General features: G+C 44.7%; 5 protein-coding genes across 7 annotated transcripts; 3 read left to right on the plus strand and 2 right to left on the minus strand.

Annotated features, from left to right (window-relative positions):
- The first annotated feature begins 76 nt into the window (after positions 1-76).
- LOC115563134 (zinc finger matrin-type protein 2) lies at positions 77-1,310 on the plus strand. The gene is made up of 2 exons (XM_030385636.2): positions 77-292; positions 365-1,310. The coding sequence occupies exons 1-2, from the start codon at positions 190-192 to the stop codon at positions 847-849; spliced, it is 588 nt and encodes a 195-aa protein (XP_030241496.1). The 5' UTR covers positions 77-189; the 3' UTR covers positions 850-1,310.
- On the minus strand, positions 905-3,344 carry LOC108650956 (phosphatidylserine lipase ABHD16A). Its single transcript, XM_030385626.2, has 8 exons — positions 3,187-3,344; positions 3,071-3,127; positions 2,670-2,971; positions 2,459-2,610; positions 1,953-2,374; positions 1,706-1,887; positions 1,374-1,641; positions 905-1,309 (listed from the first exon to the last, which is right to left on the minus strand). The coding sequence occupies exons 1-8, from the start codon at positions 3,253-3,255 to the stop codon at positions 1,199-1,201; spliced, it is 1,563 nt and encodes a 520-aa protein (XP_030241486.1). The 5' UTR covers positions 3,256-3,344; the 3' UTR covers positions 905-1,198.
- A 215-nt stretch (positions 3,345-3,559) lies between these two features.
- LOC108650369 (NF-X1-type zinc finger protein NFXL1) lies at positions 3,560-6,870 on the plus strand. The gene is made up of 10 exons (XM_018099485.3): positions 3,560-3,823; positions 3,883-4,499; positions 4,571-4,729; positions 4,789-4,905; positions 4,962-5,078; positions 5,145-5,276; positions 5,336-5,544; positions 5,607-5,790; positions 5,847-6,302; positions 6,365-6,870. Exons 1-10 carry the CDS (start codon positions 3,709-3,711, stop codon positions 6,788-6,790), a joined length of 2,532 nt encoding a protein of 843 aa, XP_017954974.2. The 5' UTR covers positions 3,560-3,708; the 3' UTR covers positions 6,791-6,870.
- LOC108650952 (solute carrier family 66 member 3) lies at positions 6,821-8,662 on the minus strand. The gene is made up of 4 exons (XM_018100302.3): positions 8,317-8,662; positions 7,995-8,254; positions 7,130-7,250; positions 6,821-7,063 (listed from the first exon to the last, which is right to left on the minus strand). Exons 1-4 carry the CDS (start codon positions 8,483-8,485, stop codon positions 6,933-6,935), a joined length of 681 nt encoding a protein of 226 aa, XP_017955791.1. The 5' UTR covers positions 8,486-8,662; the 3' UTR covers positions 6,821-6,932.
- A 134-nt stretch (positions 8,663-8,796) lies between these two features.
- Positions 8,797-17,341, plus strand: ago (F-box and WD-40 domain protein 7). 3 transcript variants are annotated; one of them, XM_089259273.1, is made up of 9 exons: positions 8,797-9,202; positions 10,532-10,816; positions 11,310-12,687; positions 12,755-14,641; positions 14,726-14,907; positions 14,968-15,193; positions 15,258-15,468; positions 15,543-15,714; positions 15,924-17,341. In XM_089259273.1, exons 3-9 carry the CDS (start codon positions 11,371-11,373, stop codon positions 16,033-16,035), a joined length of 4,107 nt encoding a protein of 1,368 aa, XP_089115399.1. In that variant the 5' UTR covers positions 8,797-9,202; positions 10,532-10,816; positions 11,310-11,370; the 3' UTR covers positions 16,036-17,341. The 3 variants fall into 3 exon arrangements, with proteins under 3 accessions (XP_089115399.1, XP_089115398.1, XP_089115400.1); XM_089259272.1 differs by lacking the exon at positions 10,532-10,816; XM_089259274.1 differs by lacking the exon at positions 10,532-10,816 and having other exon boundaries at positions 8,797-8,992.
- The last annotated feature ends 1 nt before the right edge of the window (position 17,342 follows it).

Raw genomic sequence — 17,342 nt, forward strand, 5'->3', positions numbered from 1 at the left:
ATTTGCATTTTCGACAATTTAATGTATGAACGCATATTGGAAATCAAATACAGCCTCAGCCGCCCAACAACCTATACAACACTGAGTTCCATTACCTATCGATATTTATTTTTAGCATTATTATCGTAATTATATAGTGTAAAAGATATTTTTTATAAAATCATACGCTTGGAAAAGAAAGTTAGCAAAATGACGATGCGACCAGATGATCACCGAAGGAAATGGAACAAAAACGAGTATGAAAAGTTGGCACAAGAACGCCTGCTAAACCAAGCAGCACCAAAGGACGAAGGTAGGGCAAACATTGTACCTTCCATTAGTACGGAATCCATTAATAGCATTTTATTGATTCTGTTTTAAATAGAGCCTGTGCAGCGCGAGAATCTGAAGAGACGCGACTATAAGGTTGACCTGGACAGTAAGTTGGGCAAAAGCGTCGTGATAAACAAAAACACACCTACCTCACAATCTGGCGGCTACTACTGTAATGTGTGCGACTGTGTCGTCAAAGATTCCATTAACTTTCTGGATCACATCAATGGAAAGAAGCATCAACGTAATCTGGGCATGTCCATGAAAGTGGAGCGCAGCACCGTTGACCAGGTTAAAGATCGCTTTCAGCAGAACAAACAAAAAATGGCCGAAAAACAAAAAGACTACGAACTGGAGAAGAGATTACGCGAGGCCAAGGAGGAGGAGGAACGCTACAAGGAGCATCGGAAGGAGAAGCGAAAAGAACGGAAACGTAAAGCCGAAGATAATGATGAATTTGCAACAACTGGTCTGCCCGACGATATGGCTGCTATAATGGGCTTCTCTGGATTTGGCGGATCAAAGAAAAATTCATAGGAATCAATTGATATGTTGACCTCAGTAGAATATAGAATATATATAAAAAGAGAGATTTTCCACCAACGAAGCCATATATTGGGCTAATCGCTATGACTGTGATTGGTTTGCGACATTTATTTCATTTTATATATATTATATGTATATGTACTCGTGTGTGAATATGTAGTAAGACAATTTTACACCAGTTATTTATTGTATTGTACAACAGGGCTTTGACCAAGTTAATAATTTAATAAGCAGTTTAAAATGCACTAATTCTTTAACTAAATATTGGGACCCCCGAAAAAAAACACTCGAATACCACTGTTTTTTTTGTGACTGCCAAAAACGATAAATGCGTGGGGTCTTAAGTAAATACAAAGCCATGCTCGATGGGTATGTCCCATGGAATGGTGAAGAACTCGCCCGGCAGCTGAGTGCAATGCGATGAATTGTAATCGCGTAAATGCTTGCGCAGCTGTATAAATTATATATATTATTATGATGAGCAATAGAAGTTTTATAATAAATTGTAGACCTACCAAAAAGAGTGCCATTTGACTACGAGTTTCCTCATTGTAATCCGCTCCAATCAGCATGGGATAGGACTTGCCTTCATCGGAGGCATAGGTTATAAGACGAGACATGCACAGCTTCTCTTCGGCCAAGCTATAGCTGTACGACTCCAAGGGCTTTGCAAGCAGTGCCTTGGCCTGCGACAGCTGTGGTGCCTTAAACAAATTGGGATAACGATATTGGAGCACTCCAAGCGTGAGATAATTGCCGCGATTTGTGTCAATGCGATTGTCCCTGCAAAAGGCAAAGTAACGTGAAATAAACTAAAGTTACAATTAAAAACCGGCGTTGACCCTACTCGGCTATAATCTCATCCTCTGTCCGACGTATGAACAGCAGCGGTCCATTGTATTTAACAGCCAATTCGACATTATTCAAATTGCAATGCTTGCGTATGGCAATGCGAACGATGCCGCCCAAGCTAGCGGGCATACGTGGCTGAGCCAGGTAGAGCACATCATCGAAGGTGGCGTCCAAAACCTGAAACAGAATAAATATAATTAAATTGAAAATTGTTATCGATGGATCCGCTATTTATCACTTACCACACCCTTAACATCGGGATAAATGGTGGCAGCCCACAATGTGCTAAAACCGCCAATGCTCCAACCGAACAATAAAATATCCTCAATGCCAAAGCCCAGATGATTAATAGCGAAACGCACCACAGCATCGATGGCATTTTTATCCTGATCTGGTTTCGGTTGACCCGTGCTGCCGGCAAAGCCCGGATGATTCCAACCCAACACTGAATATTTTAATGCAATTGGTGTGCCCATAATGCCGACTTCATAAAAGCCAGCATTACCCTCGGAGCAGATGACTAGGGTCTTGCCATTGCCCACATTATCATTGCGATTGTCAATGAAGAGAGTATCGATTTCATTTGAATCAATTGTCTTTACTTTATAGCGAATGCCATTGTCGTCTTCGATCAGCTTGGCGCGGCCAGAGATCAAGGCAGGCCCTGCAAAGGAGAATTGATTAGTTCTAGATTAACGGTATTATATTGTATTATCCCAGCTCTGGCGGGGGAAACAAGCAGACATACTCATGAACTTCTGCAGCAGCTTCACCGAGCCGGGATAGATCAGAGACAGCCCAAAGGTGTGTATGGCTACATAGGCAAGCAATTCGCACGGCAAAGTGGCAATGCTCAACCTTTCGCGACGACTTACAGTGGTCGTTGGCTTCTTGGCATCACTGAAATATAAATACTCATATGATATATAGTTTCAGACGGCCTTTGCTTTGACACTCACCCCGCTATGGCCTTCACATCAAAATCCACTGGCCATGCAGAGAAGTCAATATCGAATCGACGCAGTGCATCCGACGATCTATTCTCTTTAGCCGAATTTAAAGCATTTATCATGTTTGTATAAGCACGCGATTGTCGACGTCCAACGCCGCGCATAAATAAAGATATTATGACTATTAATCCAACACTCGTTGTGAGCTTTGCAAGCGTTGGAATCGAATCAGCGACGAAATATCCGCGCCTATAGAGGAATGTGAAGATCAGCGGTGACGTATAATAACTGACCGACCAAACCACAGACAGCTGCAACAACAAAATACTAATTAGTTATGGTATTACTACACGTAAACAAGCACACAACAAACTGGCATACACACACACATGCACATAGACACCTCTTACCGTTGACAATATTTGTTCACCAAATTTTTCAGCTGCACCGGGCTCATACATTTTCCTCTACAATAGAAAAAAATCGGATTAAAATTTACCATATCCACAATTTGTTTACCTCATACCTGCGGTTCAGGCACACCTCGGTACTCCATGTACAATTTTGGCCCGAATATATAATTAAAGAAACTCATTTTGCAAATATTCCTTTGCGTTTACGTCTGAAAAATATTATTATATATTTTATACTGAAATGTGAAAGTGAGCTAGCAAAACGCAGCTGCAATCACAATATGAACTAGTTCGTTATTCGTGATAGAGATGTGTGCGTGTTGCCATCAACAAACTTGGAATATGTTAAAGTTTTCTGAGCGAAGAGTAAAAGTTGAACTGCTCAGCCGTGCAAACTATTTTTATTTACAATTCATATTTTAGTTGTGCTAAGTTAAAGAAGCAAGAGCTTCTGTGATAAGTGTTGTTTTTGGTGTAGTGGTGTTGCTTAGTGCTGTGTAATGAATTATAGTAGGCCAAAGAACTGATTTGAAAGTTCACTTCATTCTGCTCCAGTTCGATTGCATCAAGACATTTGTTGTTTCAATTCGGAGCAGTCGAATTGGGAATTCAGCGCAATTTTTTAGCCGGTCAAGATGGAAAAGTTTAGCAAAGCGCAAGCCAAAAACTTGGCAGCTGCACAAAAATTGGTGAATGCCTACGCCTCCAGCTCCGAGGATGAAGGAGAATTGGATGAAAAGCATATTCTTGGTAAACAATAAGCGAAGGCTTATGACGTGTCCAACCATTTGAAGCTTTGTCTATTTTAGATCTTTTGTATAAACATTACAAGGCTCCAGTGAGTTCAGCGAATGACAACAATGTAAACCGCACCGCCACATTTCTGGAGAACACTTTGCACTCGGGCGCTGCTACGTGTCTAATTTGTATTGGCAGCATTCGACGCGTGGAGTCCATTTGGTCATGCAAGAGCTGCTATTGCTTCTTCCATCTCAATTGCATACAGCGCTGGGCCAACGACAGCGTCATGCAAATGAAGGTAAAGGCGGAGCAGCAGCAGAACAATGGCAATCAGGGATATTATAATCATCTGGGCGAGTTTGTGCCGCCTAAACGTACAAAATCTCTTCACTGGTGCTGTCCACAGTGTCGTAGAGATTACCAACCGGCCGATCGACCAACACAATATGAATGTTTTTGTGGAAAGGAGGTGAACCCGCAGCCGCAACCCTTTCTTGTACCCCACTCCTGTGGCGAGATTTGTGGCAAGCTGTTGCAGCCAAAATGTGGCCACGATTGCAAATTGCTGTGTCATCCGGGTCCATGTCCACCCTGTGCCCAACTAGCTAACAATTCTTGCCTCTGTGGAAAGGCGGCAATGCGAAGCGTACGGTGCATCGACAAGAACTGGCAATGCGATCAAAAGGTATGTAGAATGTGTTAAGGCTCCTCCTATATGAAACCTTTTATATTCTTTTATGAAATCCTTATTTTCAGTGTCAATTGCTTTTGTCATGTGGCATGCATAAATGCAATCAGCGCTGTCATAGGCCTGGTCAGTGTCCGCCATGCAGCAGTAAGAGCTCACAGCCCTGTGAATGCAAACGTGAGCAGAAAGTCGTGAACTGTGCCGATCCCAAATGGAAGTGCAGCAATGTAAGCAGGTTGAGATCTATAAATAGCTTCACTTATAAAATTGATTTCTCCTTATCTAGGTCTGTGGCGCTCTCTTTGCCTGTGGCATTCATACCTGTGAGAAAGTATGCCATTCAGGATCCTGTGAAGGCGCCGAGTGCCCGTTTGGCGTGCGCAGCTGTCCCTGTGGCAAAAGCGTAAGCACAATAGCTGTTCAACTATATATAAATATTAATTGTTATGATTTATGCAGATCAAAAGTGGAGGCTGCAACGAGCCACAGGAGACATGCGGAGACACTTGCCAGAAGCTCTTGTCCTGTGGCAAGCATTATTGCGCACAGCGCTGTCATCGCGGTGCTTGCAACTTGGTAAACTATTTAGTTATTCAAGCAAGTAATGCAGCTCGATAATCTCTGTAAACTCTATTGTTATAGTGTCTAGTAGTCACGAAGAAGAAATGCCGCTGCGGCTTGCATGAGAAGGAGATGCCCTGCTCCAAGGAGTTCAACTGCGAAACCAAATGCAAGCAGATGAGAGATTGTGGCAAACATGCTTGCAATCGCAAGGTACATAACATACGCGTGAGTTTATCCAAGCTCGACTGATGTATCCTGTTTGTTTTCAGTGCTGTGGGGATCAATGCCCGCCCTGCGAGAAGATCTGCGGCAAGCAGTTGAGTTGCAATAAACATAAATGCCAGTCCGTGTGCCACAACGGACCCTGTTATCCGTGCAAGCTGGAATCGCAAGTGAATTGTCGCTGCGGCAAGACGAGACGAAGCGTGCCCTGCGGCCGCGAGAAGAACGCTCGTATTGTGTGTCAGGAGCTATGCCGGTTGGTTGCTTAGCTCTTTACTAAGAAATATAACATGTATTAAGTACTGCTCTACTCCTTAGCATTACGCCCAAGTGTCATCATGCCATCAAGCATCGTTGTCACAAGGGCGAATGCCCGCCCTGCGTGCAGCCCTGTGGCTTGATCAATGATTCCAGCGGCTGTGGACACATCTGCAAGGCGCGCTGTCATGCAGCTCAGCGTGTGCCTCGACCAGATCAGACAACTCATGGAAAGCAGCACAAAGTAAGCCCCAAACGACTAAAGCCTTACAATCCATATGTAATACGTAATTCTTGCAGTATGAGTACCGCGCTCTTCCGCATCCGCGCTGCGAAGAGGGCGTCATCGTGCGCTGCATTGGCGGCCACGAGTTGGCCACTTGGCCTTGCTGGAACTCCAAGCCCACATCCTGCCAGCGTAAGTGCGCACGCCAGCTCAAGTGTGGCAATCATCGATGCGATCGGGTCTGCCATGCAGTGCCTGAGCCGGAGGATATGCACCAGCAAGCAGGCTGTGCGAATTGTGAACAGGGATGTACTATTCCTCGTCCTCCTGGCTGCACTCATGCCTGCAACAAAGGTTGTCATCCGCCACCTTGTGCTCCGTGCGCATTTGTCATCAAAAACAAATGCTACTGTGGCCTCAATCAGGTCATCTACAAGTGCAGCGAGTACTTTAATGAGGAAGGCAGTCAGCAGGAGACGCTGGAGCGACGCCAGAGGCTCAACAGCTGTGGCAATCGTTGTCTAAAAAATGTGCGTACAAATTCGGAGAATATTTTATATCTATATATAACTGTTAAATCTTGTTCACTTAGTTCGATTGTGGCCACCGCTGCATGACCATATGTCATCCCGGCCCCTGTCCCAATCCGGAGCTATGTCGCAAAAAATTACGCATTTATTGCAAGTGCAAGCGCCTAAAACAGGAAATCGCCTGCGACAAACATCGTGCGGGTCAAACGTCGCTCGATTGCGATGCCTTCTGTCTGGCGGAGCGCTCCAGGGCCCAGGCCTCAGAGCAACAACAGCAGCAGCTCAAATTGCAGCAAGAACAGGAACGGAATAGACTGGAAGTCGAGCTGTATGAGCAAAAGTTCGGCAAGCGCAAGCACAAGGAGCGGAAGACTTTGGATGTTGAGCCCACCAAGACTAACATCAACTGGCAACGCTTGAGCATTTATGCATTATCCTTTCTGGTCGTACTGAGCGCACTGGCCGTGGCGTACTATGCGGACAGCTAGAATCAACTAAAGATGAACTGAAAAAAAAAATGCCAATGAGATTTGAATTTTATTAGTAAAAACTTTGTCAACAACTGTAAGTCCGTGTCTATTGAGTATTCGCTTGATTAGATTTATCTTTAAAATAGTAGTTTAGCCCGTTTTAAGCCGTCTTCGTTTTCTTCTTATAAATGCAGGCGGCGACAAACACGCTGAGACTAAGGAAAGTGGATATCAGGAAATTAGATAGCAGCATCAAATCATGCGACTGCACGTAGACTGTGTATATGCGAGCTGCAAATAGTGTTAAATATGGATTAGTTTCAGTAAAGCGCTTTATATAAGTATTCATATACTAACTCATATTGGTGAAGGCGGACAGCGCCCATGTCGTCCGGCTAACGGAGCTGGCATCTTTTGTACGCAATATAGCGAGCAGTTGGAGCACTTTGCTCGTTGCTCCAATTGGCGTACAGAAAGGCTGCAGAAGATTAAACATAGCATTGGAAATTAACATTGGGGAAATGAAATTGAGAAGAATATAAGGAATCAGAGTGAGTGACTAAATAAGGGATTAATTGACAGATGTAAACTGTATTTAGAGAATTCAGATTCTCCGCTCATCCTAAAATGTTTTCATTTGAATGTAAAACCTGCCCAGGTCAATTACCGAAAATGTAGATCACTGGAAAGATTACGAAATCCAGTTTTCAAGGTTTTCATAAGTTGATTATAAAGGCTATATTGTAGTATATAATTTGTTTATATTTTTAATTCTGTCTATAATCAGCTCAGTAAACTATTATCAGCAACAGCATTTGTTCGATGTAGGCATTATATACTGTACTTTTGAGACACATCTGGCAGTGCAAATAGCTCTTAAAACAATTGGTCTGCGACCGTTTATGTCTGTATATAAATAGAAGCAAGACAAATATTATAGAGCAAAACACAAATGACCTTCGCCAATGATTCAGTTAAGAACATCTTATTATGCTCAGCTCCGAAGGCAATCAAAACAAATAAAAACAAAACAGGTTCTCTAAAATAATTATTCAGCAGCACATCATTAGTTTAACAAATTAAAAAAAAAAGGGAAAACGAGTTTGTAGAGTACGCTGTTATCTTTACGGAAGGTTCTAATCAATATCGCTGCTGTTCTGTGCACACATATGTATTAGCTATATACATACATATATGAGCCATTGTTGGTTGGGTTACTCACCACCAGAAACGTTAGGATGATAATTGGAAAGAGTTTCAAATAGATAAGTGTTGCGATGATTGTATAGAATATGGCAAAGACTTGTGTTCGTTTGCCTAGCATATCCTGATATTTGAAGACATAATAGATCAGCACATATTCCTGCAGCAGCAACACAGGATACTCCATATAGGATAAGAAGTCATAGCCTGACGTGTAATTGTAGGACATCATAACGGTATAGCTGAACAGTTCCAGGCACAAGCCAAAGACACTGATGCCTGGAATCGTGTGAATATACAGTTAATGTGTAGGCGTAACAGTTGAGTGGGTGTAGTCCTACCTTTTGACGATTTGTTTTCTCGTATCGTATTTATTTGTGGCACCTTGATGACCAGACATGATGACACCGTAATCAAACTAAGAAGATCAGCTATAATAAGTACTATCCCCTTGTCCAGGTAATGAGAGACAACCTCGCCAAGACCCTCAGACGGCGCCGTTGTGTCCATTGCGGCAGCTCAACTTATATTAATGGCTCAGTTGGTTTGATTTAAATACAAACAATCGATTGCGGGCGGCTGTGCCTTTCAATGTGCATCTGATGCCTATTTCCTCTTTAAAGATATCTTCAACTCATTGTAATGCATAGACCTCTAATTGGCTTTTCTTACAATATATGTTAAAATCTAATTTTCATATTGAATGAATTTTTATTAAAAACGAAATCAAAATGATAAGTAAATAAAATATTATCGAATAGCATTACTCAGTGGTATCGGTTCGTTGTACTACAGCTACATATCGATACTTGATGCTGCGCGCAGCGTATCGATGCTTTGTCTCGATACTTCGGTGCTGCTAACATACAGTGGCAGCGCAGCTCAAGTCATTTAGTTATTTTTCTGTCTGAATTTAAGAATTTTTGTTTTTGTTTGTCAGAATAATACTAATACGGTTAGCCATAATAGTAATACTGTATGCTAATGATAGCGCAGTAGAGAAAACGGCAGAAAAACGTACGTGGTAAATTAAATTAAACGTGTGTGCTCGGTGGCAAATGCTTCTTGTGGATGGGCAAGTGTGTGTGTGTGTGCGTGAACTCAACGCAAAAAGTGTAAAACGGATGAAATAGTTAAACAATTAAGCTCAACTGCAATTGGAAACCTCATGTGTGCATCATCTATATGAATTGTATTGTTCAAAGTGCAGAATAGCGCTATCTAGGGGTAAAGTAAACTCCTTTTCCTTATGCATGTCGTGACATTTGTTCTGTATGTGTGCGTACTTGAGCGTGTGGCTGTGTGTGTATGCATATACGACATCCGACGTAGTCGCTTTCGTATGCTTCACTGTATGTGTGTGTGTACAACAATGTTCACATTTTTTTCTTTTGTTGCTTGCTCCACGAATTATGGGGCTGGCTCTCGCTCGGTGCAGGTGCAGAAAAGTGGGGTTAGGGCCAGTACAATTTAGTTAGTTAGTTTACTAACTTTTAAGAATTTTCATTTCTATATCTATTTTCCCCCATGCCCATGGCCATTTGCTGTGTGACGTAGATAAATGAACAGAAAGAAAGAAAAAGAAAAAAATGAAGACGACATTAATGGATGGACAAGGTTCGGGGCATTCATTCTCGCTTTAGTCCTGTGGTCGCAGCACAGGTAACACGAATGCCGTGTGAAAGCGTACTCAAAATGAAGCAAAACGTAAACGAAGACCCTTTAAACCTTCAGAGGAGGTCGCTCAATAGCAACATTTCTGAGAAGGGGAGGGTTCCCGACATTCTCTTGCACATCTGATCTCTTTTACGAGTGATGCAACACAGGATTTACACACACACACACACACACGTGTTTGCGTGTGCGTGTCTGTTTGGGTGCCCATGTGTGTGTGCGCGCGAGGAGAAAATTCCTATGCGATCGCTCTTTGTTGTTTGACTGCTGCAAATGCACTGATCCCTTTTTTGCTGTCTGTACGCGTGTGCGTGCCTAAGTGTGAGTGTATGCGTTAAATTGATGCTGTGCGCGTACGAGCGAGAGAGGGAGACGCCTGAGCATGACAGTCGATGCTGATGACTTTGATGTGCAAGAGAGGGAGCGAGAGAGCAGAGAGCAGCGCAAACAGATAGCGGCTTAAATTGCAAGGTGTACGCTATCGTTGTTGTAGTTGCTGCTGTTGTTGGTGTGTATCTTTATTGCTTCTTCTTCCGTCCGTTACTTTTGCTCTTGTCATCGCATGCCTTTACCTTTTCTGCCTGGGCTACTGATCTCTGTGTGTGTGTATGTGTTTGAGTATGGGAATGTGTTTGTATGTTTGTTGTAATACCCGTTTCATCTTCTTTGCCCATTCTACTTCGCGCCGTTTTAGCTTCTTCCGCCGATGCACTTTTGTGATTTCCTTTGCCAGTTTTTGATTGCTAAGAAATACGACAACGGCTGCTGTGGCGGCTGTTTTGTTGTTGTTGTTGCTGCTGCTGCTGCTGCAGCTTTACAAACATTTTTCCCACTGCTTTTCCTTTTCTTTCGATTTTGGATTTTTTTTTTTGCAATTCTCAGAGTCTCATCATCATGCGAATGTGGTAGAGAGACAGAGAGTGAGAGCGAGAGCGAGAGAGGGACAAAAGACAGACAGATAGACAGAAAAGTGACTGCACACGATCTCCTCTCATCGTGCTTATTACTTTGCCGCTTGCCTCTTTCGTCGTGTTTGCTTCGCGTTGCGTGGGAATTTTTTACAGAGCGTCGCTGTCGTAGCTCCAAGGCGGCTGCTTCTTCCTTCTAGCGGATTTTATATATTTTGGCTAAGTAAAAAAATAAAGGATAGTTAATTAATTCGTGTAAGTTGAAGATTAATCATTTATGTGCGCCTAGAGGATACCCTTATAGAATCAATTGAATATTTTTCTTGAACTCGGTTTTAGAGTAGTTTATTTTCGAGGATTCGCCACAGAAAAGAACATTGCATAGCTTGAAAGGATTATAATGATAATAGACGCTTGAGCACGTATTTGTTTTCATACACGCTAAGGCATATGTTTTCTATTAAATATTAAAGTTTCTGACATTTTTCAACTCTAAACTATTCTACACAAAAAAATTGCTACTCTATCTAAAAAATACAAACTTTATTATTTAGATTTACATACTTGGGATTTATAAATTTGTAGACAATCTAGGTAAAGGTCCCATCAGGTATCGTTTACAGTGCTAGAGCTCGAAATCAAAAAACTGCGTTGCTCTTAAGATCTTTTCATATCAAAAGCATTTCAGTTGAAATAGAAATTATTTAAGTGATGCTCAACCATTTTGTTTTATTTTCGATAACCTTTTGCAGGCGAGCAAAGCTGCAGTCCACGAAGAGAGATTGACTTTACCTGCACGTTGTGGAAAGTATTATGGAAAAAGGATGTTCAGCTGCTAGCAGTAATTGTTCAGGTGCCGAGGACGACGCTCAGCAGGAGCAGAGCCGCCGAAGCAGCAGCAGCAGCAGTAGCAATAGCAGCTACAGCATCGATTTAAAACCACCAACACCTCAAGCATCACAGCCAAAGGCGAGCACTAGCCAAGCGGTAGACGGAACAGTAACTGAATCTATGTCCAATCTGAGGGAGCCGGACGTTGAGGACTGTGTCTCTTCGAATTCGCAACATGGCTTTGCCGTCGTGCTCGATGATGAGTCCAGTACCGAGACCACCGGCGTGCTGGAAACATACGAGATAAGCTCTTCCAATTCACTGCCCAATAGCACGGGAGCCGGTGCCGGCGCTGAGACAATGGGCGTCGTTGTTGTTGTGCCCGTAGACGATAGCTCCTCGACAGACACGCTCAATGGCAATGAGAACGAGCGCATGAGCCGTGACGCTCCATCCGAGGAGGAAGAGGAGGAGGAGCACAACAGCCCGATGAATAATGCTTTCTTTAATGTTAACGACGAGCCGCCCGTTGTATGCCTTATAAACGATGACGACGATTTCGACGAGGAGGAAATCGTCGATGAGGATGACGATGATGATGAGGATGAGGATGCTGCGGTGCGCTCCTGCCCGAATACATCACAAGTGGATGGTACTGCTGCTGCCACTGCTGCTGATGGCATCATCACGACAGCCGATGGTTCGAAAATATTTCTGGAAACACCTGTCGTCGAAGAGCCACAGCAATCACATACTCATGTCGGCGGTGCCATAGTTGGCGGCAGTGCTGCGCAGTCGGAGCTGCTGGCGGGAAAACCGAAGCGGCTCAGCGATGAATTCGAGGCGGAAGAGCAGCAGCAACAGCTGCAGGGCAATGCACCAAGAGGAGGAGCTAAGTCTGAGCCAGGGCAAGCGCAGGGACAGGGAGTCGATGTGGCAACTAGTTCGTTGCACGATCGTCAAATGTCTGTGCGGCTTAAGCAGATGAGCCTCACGGCCAGCGCCGAGGCATCGGCTGCCAATGCAGCAACGACAACAAACAGCACCAACAACAGCAACAGCCCGACCAAGGCGGATATTGAGTCCATGGATCGCATTGAACGTCGCGACTTTGAGACCGAGCAGCGTCTGACCGGCGGCATCATACTCGGCACTAATTCGCTGGTAAGCAAGAATCGCCTCAATCTAAGTCTGATCAATCGCGCAGGAGCAGCAGTGGGCGCTGGCGGCGGGGCTGGAGTGGCTGGCGATGATTGGCCCAGCAGTAGCCAGGCACGCGCCTTCTCCTCGGATAGCAAGGTAAGGATCATTAATTGTATTGCAGAGGCTATATATATTAAAGCTCCCTTTCTTACCCCCTCCGTAGTGCACCTACAAGGATCTATCGACGACGCCCACGAGCAGTCGCAAGTATACAAACAGCCGACTGAGCAAGTCCACTGCCAAACTCAACCTGGGCTCGACGCTGGCCAATGCCAACAGTAATGCCTGTCCACAGCACAGTTCGAGTTCCATCTCCAGCTGCGGCTCCAGCAGCAGCAACAGCACCAACAGCAACAATTCCAAGCTGCCCATCGTGGTTATTGTGAAGCCCAACGGGAGCAGCAACGCTTCCACTTCCACAAGCAACAATCGCACAGACGTCTACACGAACACCAACTCGAACGACATCAATCTGTCGGCGAGCTGCCAGCATACGGGCAAAGATGTAGCCATGCCATCGTTCAGCTCGGTGGGCTCCCAGACAAGCAGCCAGGATACCAGCGGCTGCAGTCGCACCAGCGTGTTACCTTGCGGCAGCAGCAATGTCGTCTTTCTGGACGTGGATGCACAGCCCTCGACGTCAGCCACTTCAACGGCGACTTGGGCGTCTGGTCGCTGTCATTATACAGCGGCAGCCCCAGCAAAGGTCACAAGGCAGGTGAATGCCAGTGCCCAAACCCAGGAGCGTTTTCTTGTACGCAGTGGCCTGGCGGCTGGAGGAGCTGCGAATGTCAATGGCAATCGCAGTCGCCGACGTGTGGACGCCGCACGCAATAACTCCAATGATGGCATTGTGCTTGACATTGTTGTTGAGGAAAATTCAGGCAATGCTGATGGAGGCGGTGGTATAGGCGGTGGCGGCGGCGGTGGCGGCGGAGTTGTTGAACCTGGAGATTTTAATGCCGAAGAGCCGTGGGGCAATTGCGACGAGGAGAACAATTGCTCGGACCTGGAAGAGATATGCACTTGCCAAAACAGCATATTGGCCAGCAGTCGCAGCGGCAGTGATGCCAGCCTGAGCGAGACACTCGACATGGATGCCATGGATAGCTATCATGAAGAAGCCATTGCAATGCCGCCAATCGAGCAGCAGCAGCAACAGCAGCAGCGCAAGCGTAAATACAACGAGAGTCGTCTGCTGGATGGTGACTACTCGATGAGCATAACGGGCAGTGGCGGCGCTGGTAGTGGTGCGGGTGCTGGTGGCGGTGCGGGCGGTGGTGGGAGCAATTCGGGATCCGGCGATAACAGCCGTAAGCGCATTGCTTATGATTTTGCCTCTACCCCACGCTCCTCGACGCAGCCCCTAGGCACCGCTGCCATGATGACGCTAACGATGACGCCAACCGGCATTTCCGCCTCGTCACTGGGTGGTTGCTCACCCGCATTGGGTAGGCGTACGCCGCGCGCTCTGATGCCCACGCGCGATAATCCGCCACCCGAGCTGCAGCATTGGCTGGCACAATTTCAGCGCTGGTCCCATGCCGAACGTCTGCTGGCCTTGGATCGTCTGATCGACCATTGCGATCCCTCACAGGTGCGGCACATGATGAAGGTGATCGAGCCACAATTCCAGCGTGACTTCATCTCATTGCTCCCACGGGAACTGGCGCTGTTTGTGCTCTCATATCTGGAGCCGAAGGATTTGTTGCGCGCCGCACAAACTTGCCGCAGTTGGCGTTTCCTCTGCGACGACAATCTGCTGTGGAAGGAGAAGTGCCGGAAGGCACAGATCCTCACCGAGACACGCAGCGATCGCCCCAAACGAGGACGAGATGGCAACATGCCACCAATCGCATCGCCATGGAAGGCGGCGTACATGCGACAGCACATCATCGAGATGAATTGGCGGTCGCGGCCAGTGCGCAAGCCGAAGGTGCTCAAGGGCCATGACGATCATGTGATCACATGCCTTCAGTTCTCCGGCAATCGCATTGTATCCGGCTCCGATGACAATACGCTCAAGGTCTGGTCTGCAGTCAGCGGCAAGGTAAGACAGCAGTCAATATAGAACCTTGGTCGAGTCATTGTCTAGTCTCATCTCCAATCTCTATCAACTTCTTTCCTTCTCTAGTGTCTGCGCACCTTGGTGGGGCATACTGGCGGCGTTTGGTCCTCACAAATGTCTGGCAATATCATCATATCGGGCAGCACGGATCGCACGCTCAAGGTGTGGGACATGGAGAGCGGCAGCTGTGTGCACACGCTCCAGGGACACACCTCAACCGTGCGCTGCATGCATTTGCATGGCAATAAGTAAGTGATTCTTGCAGAGCTGGCTGTGCAGCACCAGACTTACCTTTCATCTTCCTCTAGGGTGGTCAGCGGCTCACGAGATGCAACGCTGCGGGTGTGGGACATTGAGTTGGGCACGTGTCTGCATGTGTTGGTTGGCCACTTGGCTGCGGTACGGTGTGTGCAATATGATGGCAAGCTGATTGTGTCGGGCGCCTACGACTATATGGTCAAAATCTGGCATCCAGAGCGACAGGAGTGCCTACACACGCTGCAGGGTCACACCAATCGTGTCTACTCCTTGCAGGTAGAGTCAACTAATCATCAAGCTCCTCTGCAGCCTAACCAATTCGAATTCCTATTTTGTGCAGTTTGATGGTCTTCATGTCGTCTCTGGGTCACTGGATACCTCGATACGTGTCTGGGACGTGGAGACTGGCAATTGCAAGCATACTCTAATGGGCCATCAGAGTCTCACCTCCGGCATGGAGTTGCGACAAAATATACTCGTCTCTGGCAATGCCGACTCCACGGTCAAGGTGTGGGACATTACAACAGGACAATGCCTGCAAACGCTATCGGGTAATTTGATTTTACTTGATTAACTGAATCGGATGATCTTGGGCATTTATTAACTGTTATTTTTGTTGCTTTAGGACCCAATAAGCATCAGTCAGCGGTCACCTGCCTGCAGTTCAATTCACGCTTTGTGGTCACCAGCTCCGATGATGGCACCGTCAAGTTGTGGGACGTCAAAACGGGCGATTTTATACGCAATTTGGTTGCTTTGGATTCGGGCGGCTCCGGTGGAGTGGTCTGGCGCATCAGGTAGCTAATTAACTATAAATTAATGTTAGCTAACGAGTCTCTGCATATGACTTGTAAATAGAGAGAGCTAGGAATGTATAGACCGGGCTGCATCTCAAAAAGATTGATAGTGATATAAGATCCCGTTTGACTGCCAGGTGTACATTGATAAATAAGCATAGATCAAGCATAACTGTTTATTTTATATTTCAACCTTCTATTATTCACAGGGCGAACGATACAAAGTTGATTTGCGCCGTGGGTTCACGCAATGGTACGGAGGAGACAAAGCTAATGGTACTGGACTTTGATGTGGAGGGCGCTTGTGTCAAGTGTTCATAGGAACAGTTCCAGTTCCAGTTTCAGCTCGAGTTCAGTTCAGTTCAATTTGCAAACTGTGTGTGCAAAATAAGGCGCACGCTACTCTATGTTATGATAAACGCGAGAGCCGCTACAATGCTTTAGCTCGTTATGGGAGCGAGCCAGCCGGAGGCGATATCACACACACACATACACACACCCACACTCAACTAACACACACACCAACACACTTATATAGATGACTCGTCTATCTGTCATGCATAATCGAAACGTTATCGTCGCTTGCCTTGCCAACAAATGCAGCTGCTCACACACACACATACATATATATACATATATATATATTTATATATACACATACACATGCCTACACACGTTCACATACAAAACACACACACATTTGGGAGTTGTGAGTGCGAGTGTAAAGACGTTTTCAATGTTATCATTTGTTTCAAATGCGTTGCTTTTATATAGCCAAAATTTGTTTTCCACCAAAATAGAATAATTTTTGCTTCTTAGTTCTTATTGATTATGAATTACGTACATCAAAAAAAAAAAACATGATCATATATATATATATATATTATATATCTCATAGCAAGTCGAATGTTTACAAACATACTACTATATACGTATTATGCATATACCTACATACATAATTTTGTTCCGTATCGAATGAACCGAAAAGAAAAGTTTTATGAAAAAACAGCTTTATATTGATTAAAATTGTAAATTGTTTAATTGATTGATTAATTATGATGTCTATAATGTTAATATTGCCGTTAGATTATTTTGGAGACCCATTATTGAGTTGTTTCTGTTTCTCTCCCTCTCTATATATATTAACATTTTGTGGTTTCGTTCGATCTGTTTTGTTTACACACATGAATACGTATGTACTTGATTTTAAATGTAATTTTGTTAAAAGGCTTCCCGTGTGTAGTAGTTCCATTTAAATGTAAATTGTATGTTAGTATATGCTAAATTGTACGAAAATTTTGAAAAGTTTCAAATTCTGTGTTGCCTGCTTAAGAGATGGGCTAGACTCGTATATAGAAATTTAAGTATTCCGTGGTACTCGATTCGTATGAGGAGGGGGCAGCTCACACACACACTCACATACACATACACATACTAACACAAACACACTCACTCACTCACACACACAAACACATGAATACAAAAGCATTAAGCGAACATATATTTTAATTATAGACTGATTTATTAGTAATTGAAATTAATCTACAAATTTAAGCATAAATCTGAATAAACGCAGGAATAATTAAACCAAGAGTTAAATAAAAACAAAAACAAAAAACAACATAAAT

The sequence above is a fragment of the Drosophila navojoa genome, chromosome 4 (assembly GCF_054131105.1).
Source record: "Drosophila navojoa isolate 15081-1374.11 chromosome 4, UAZ_NAV_1.0, whole genome shotgun sequence".
Classification (NCBI taxonomy): Eukaryota; Metazoa; Arthropoda; class Insecta; order Diptera; family Drosophilidae; genus Drosophila; species Drosophila navojoa.

What these genes read in the sequence shown, in the direction of transcription:
- LOC115563134 (XM_030385636.2), top strand. Translation starts at nt 190, where the DNA reads ATGACGATGCGACCAGATGATCACCGAAGGAAATGGAACAAAAACGAG. An exon ending in AGCAGCACCAAAGGACGAAG is followed by an intron (nt 293 to 364) that starts GTAGGGCAAACA and finishes TGTTTTAAATAG; the next exon opens with AGCCTGTGCAGCGCGAGAAT.
- LOC108650956 (XM_030385626.2), bottom strand. Translation starts at nt 3,255, where the DNA reads ATGAGTTTCTTTAATTATATATTCGGGCCAAAATTGTACATGGAGTAC. An exon ending in GATGTGAAGGCCATAGCGGG is followed by an intron (nt 2,611 to 2,669) that starts GTGAGTGTCAAA and finishes TTTATATTTCAG; the next exon opens with TGATGCCAAGAAGCCAACGA. An exon ending in GTCAAATGGCACTCTTTTTG is followed by an intron (nt 1,310 to 1,373) that starts GTAGGTCTACAA and finishes TAATTTATACAG; the next exon opens with CTGCGCAAGCATTTACGCGA.
- LOC108650369 (XM_018099485.3), top strand. Translation starts at nt 3,709, where the DNA reads ATGGAAAAGTTTAGCAAAGCGCAAGCCAAAAACTTGGCAGCTGCACAA. An exon ending in CCAAATGGAAGTGCAGCAAT is followed by an intron (nt 4,730 to 4,788) that starts GTAAGCAGGTTG and finishes CTCCTTATCTAG; the next exon opens with GTCTGTGGCGCTCTCTTTGC. An exon ending in GCTGTCCCTGTGGCAAAAGC is followed by an intron (nt 4,906 to 4,961) that starts GTAAGCACAATA and finishes TGATTTATGCAG; the next exon opens with ATCAAAAGTGGAGGCTGCAA.
- LOC108650952 (XM_018100302.3), bottom strand. Translation starts at nt 8,485, where the DNA reads ATGGACACAACGGCGCCGTCTGAGGGTCTTGGCGAGGTTGTCTCTCAT. An exon ending in AGAAAACAAATCGTCAAAAG is followed by an intron (nt 8,255 to 8,316) that starts GTAGGACTACAC and finishes ACACGATTCCAG; the next exon opens with GCATCAGTGTCTTTGGCTTG. An exon ending in GTCCGCCTTCACCAATATGA is followed by an intron (nt 7,064 to 7,129) that starts GTTAGTATATGA and finishes CACTATTTGCAG; the next exon opens with CTCGCATATACACAGTCTAC.
- ago (XM_089259273.1), top strand. Translation starts at nt 11,371, where the DNA reads ATGGAAAAAGGATGTTCAGCTGCTAGCAGTAATTGTTCAGGTGCCGAG. An exon ending in ATCGTGTCTACTCCTTGCAG is followed by an intron (nt 15,194 to 15,257) that starts GTAGAGTCAACT and finishes TATTTTGTGCAG; the next exon opens with TTTGATGGTCTTCATGTCGT. An exon ending in ATGCCTGCAAACGCTATCGG is followed by an intron (nt 15,469 to 15,542) that starts GTAATTTGATTT and finishes TTGTTGCTTTAG; the next exon opens with GACCCAATAAGCATCAGTCA.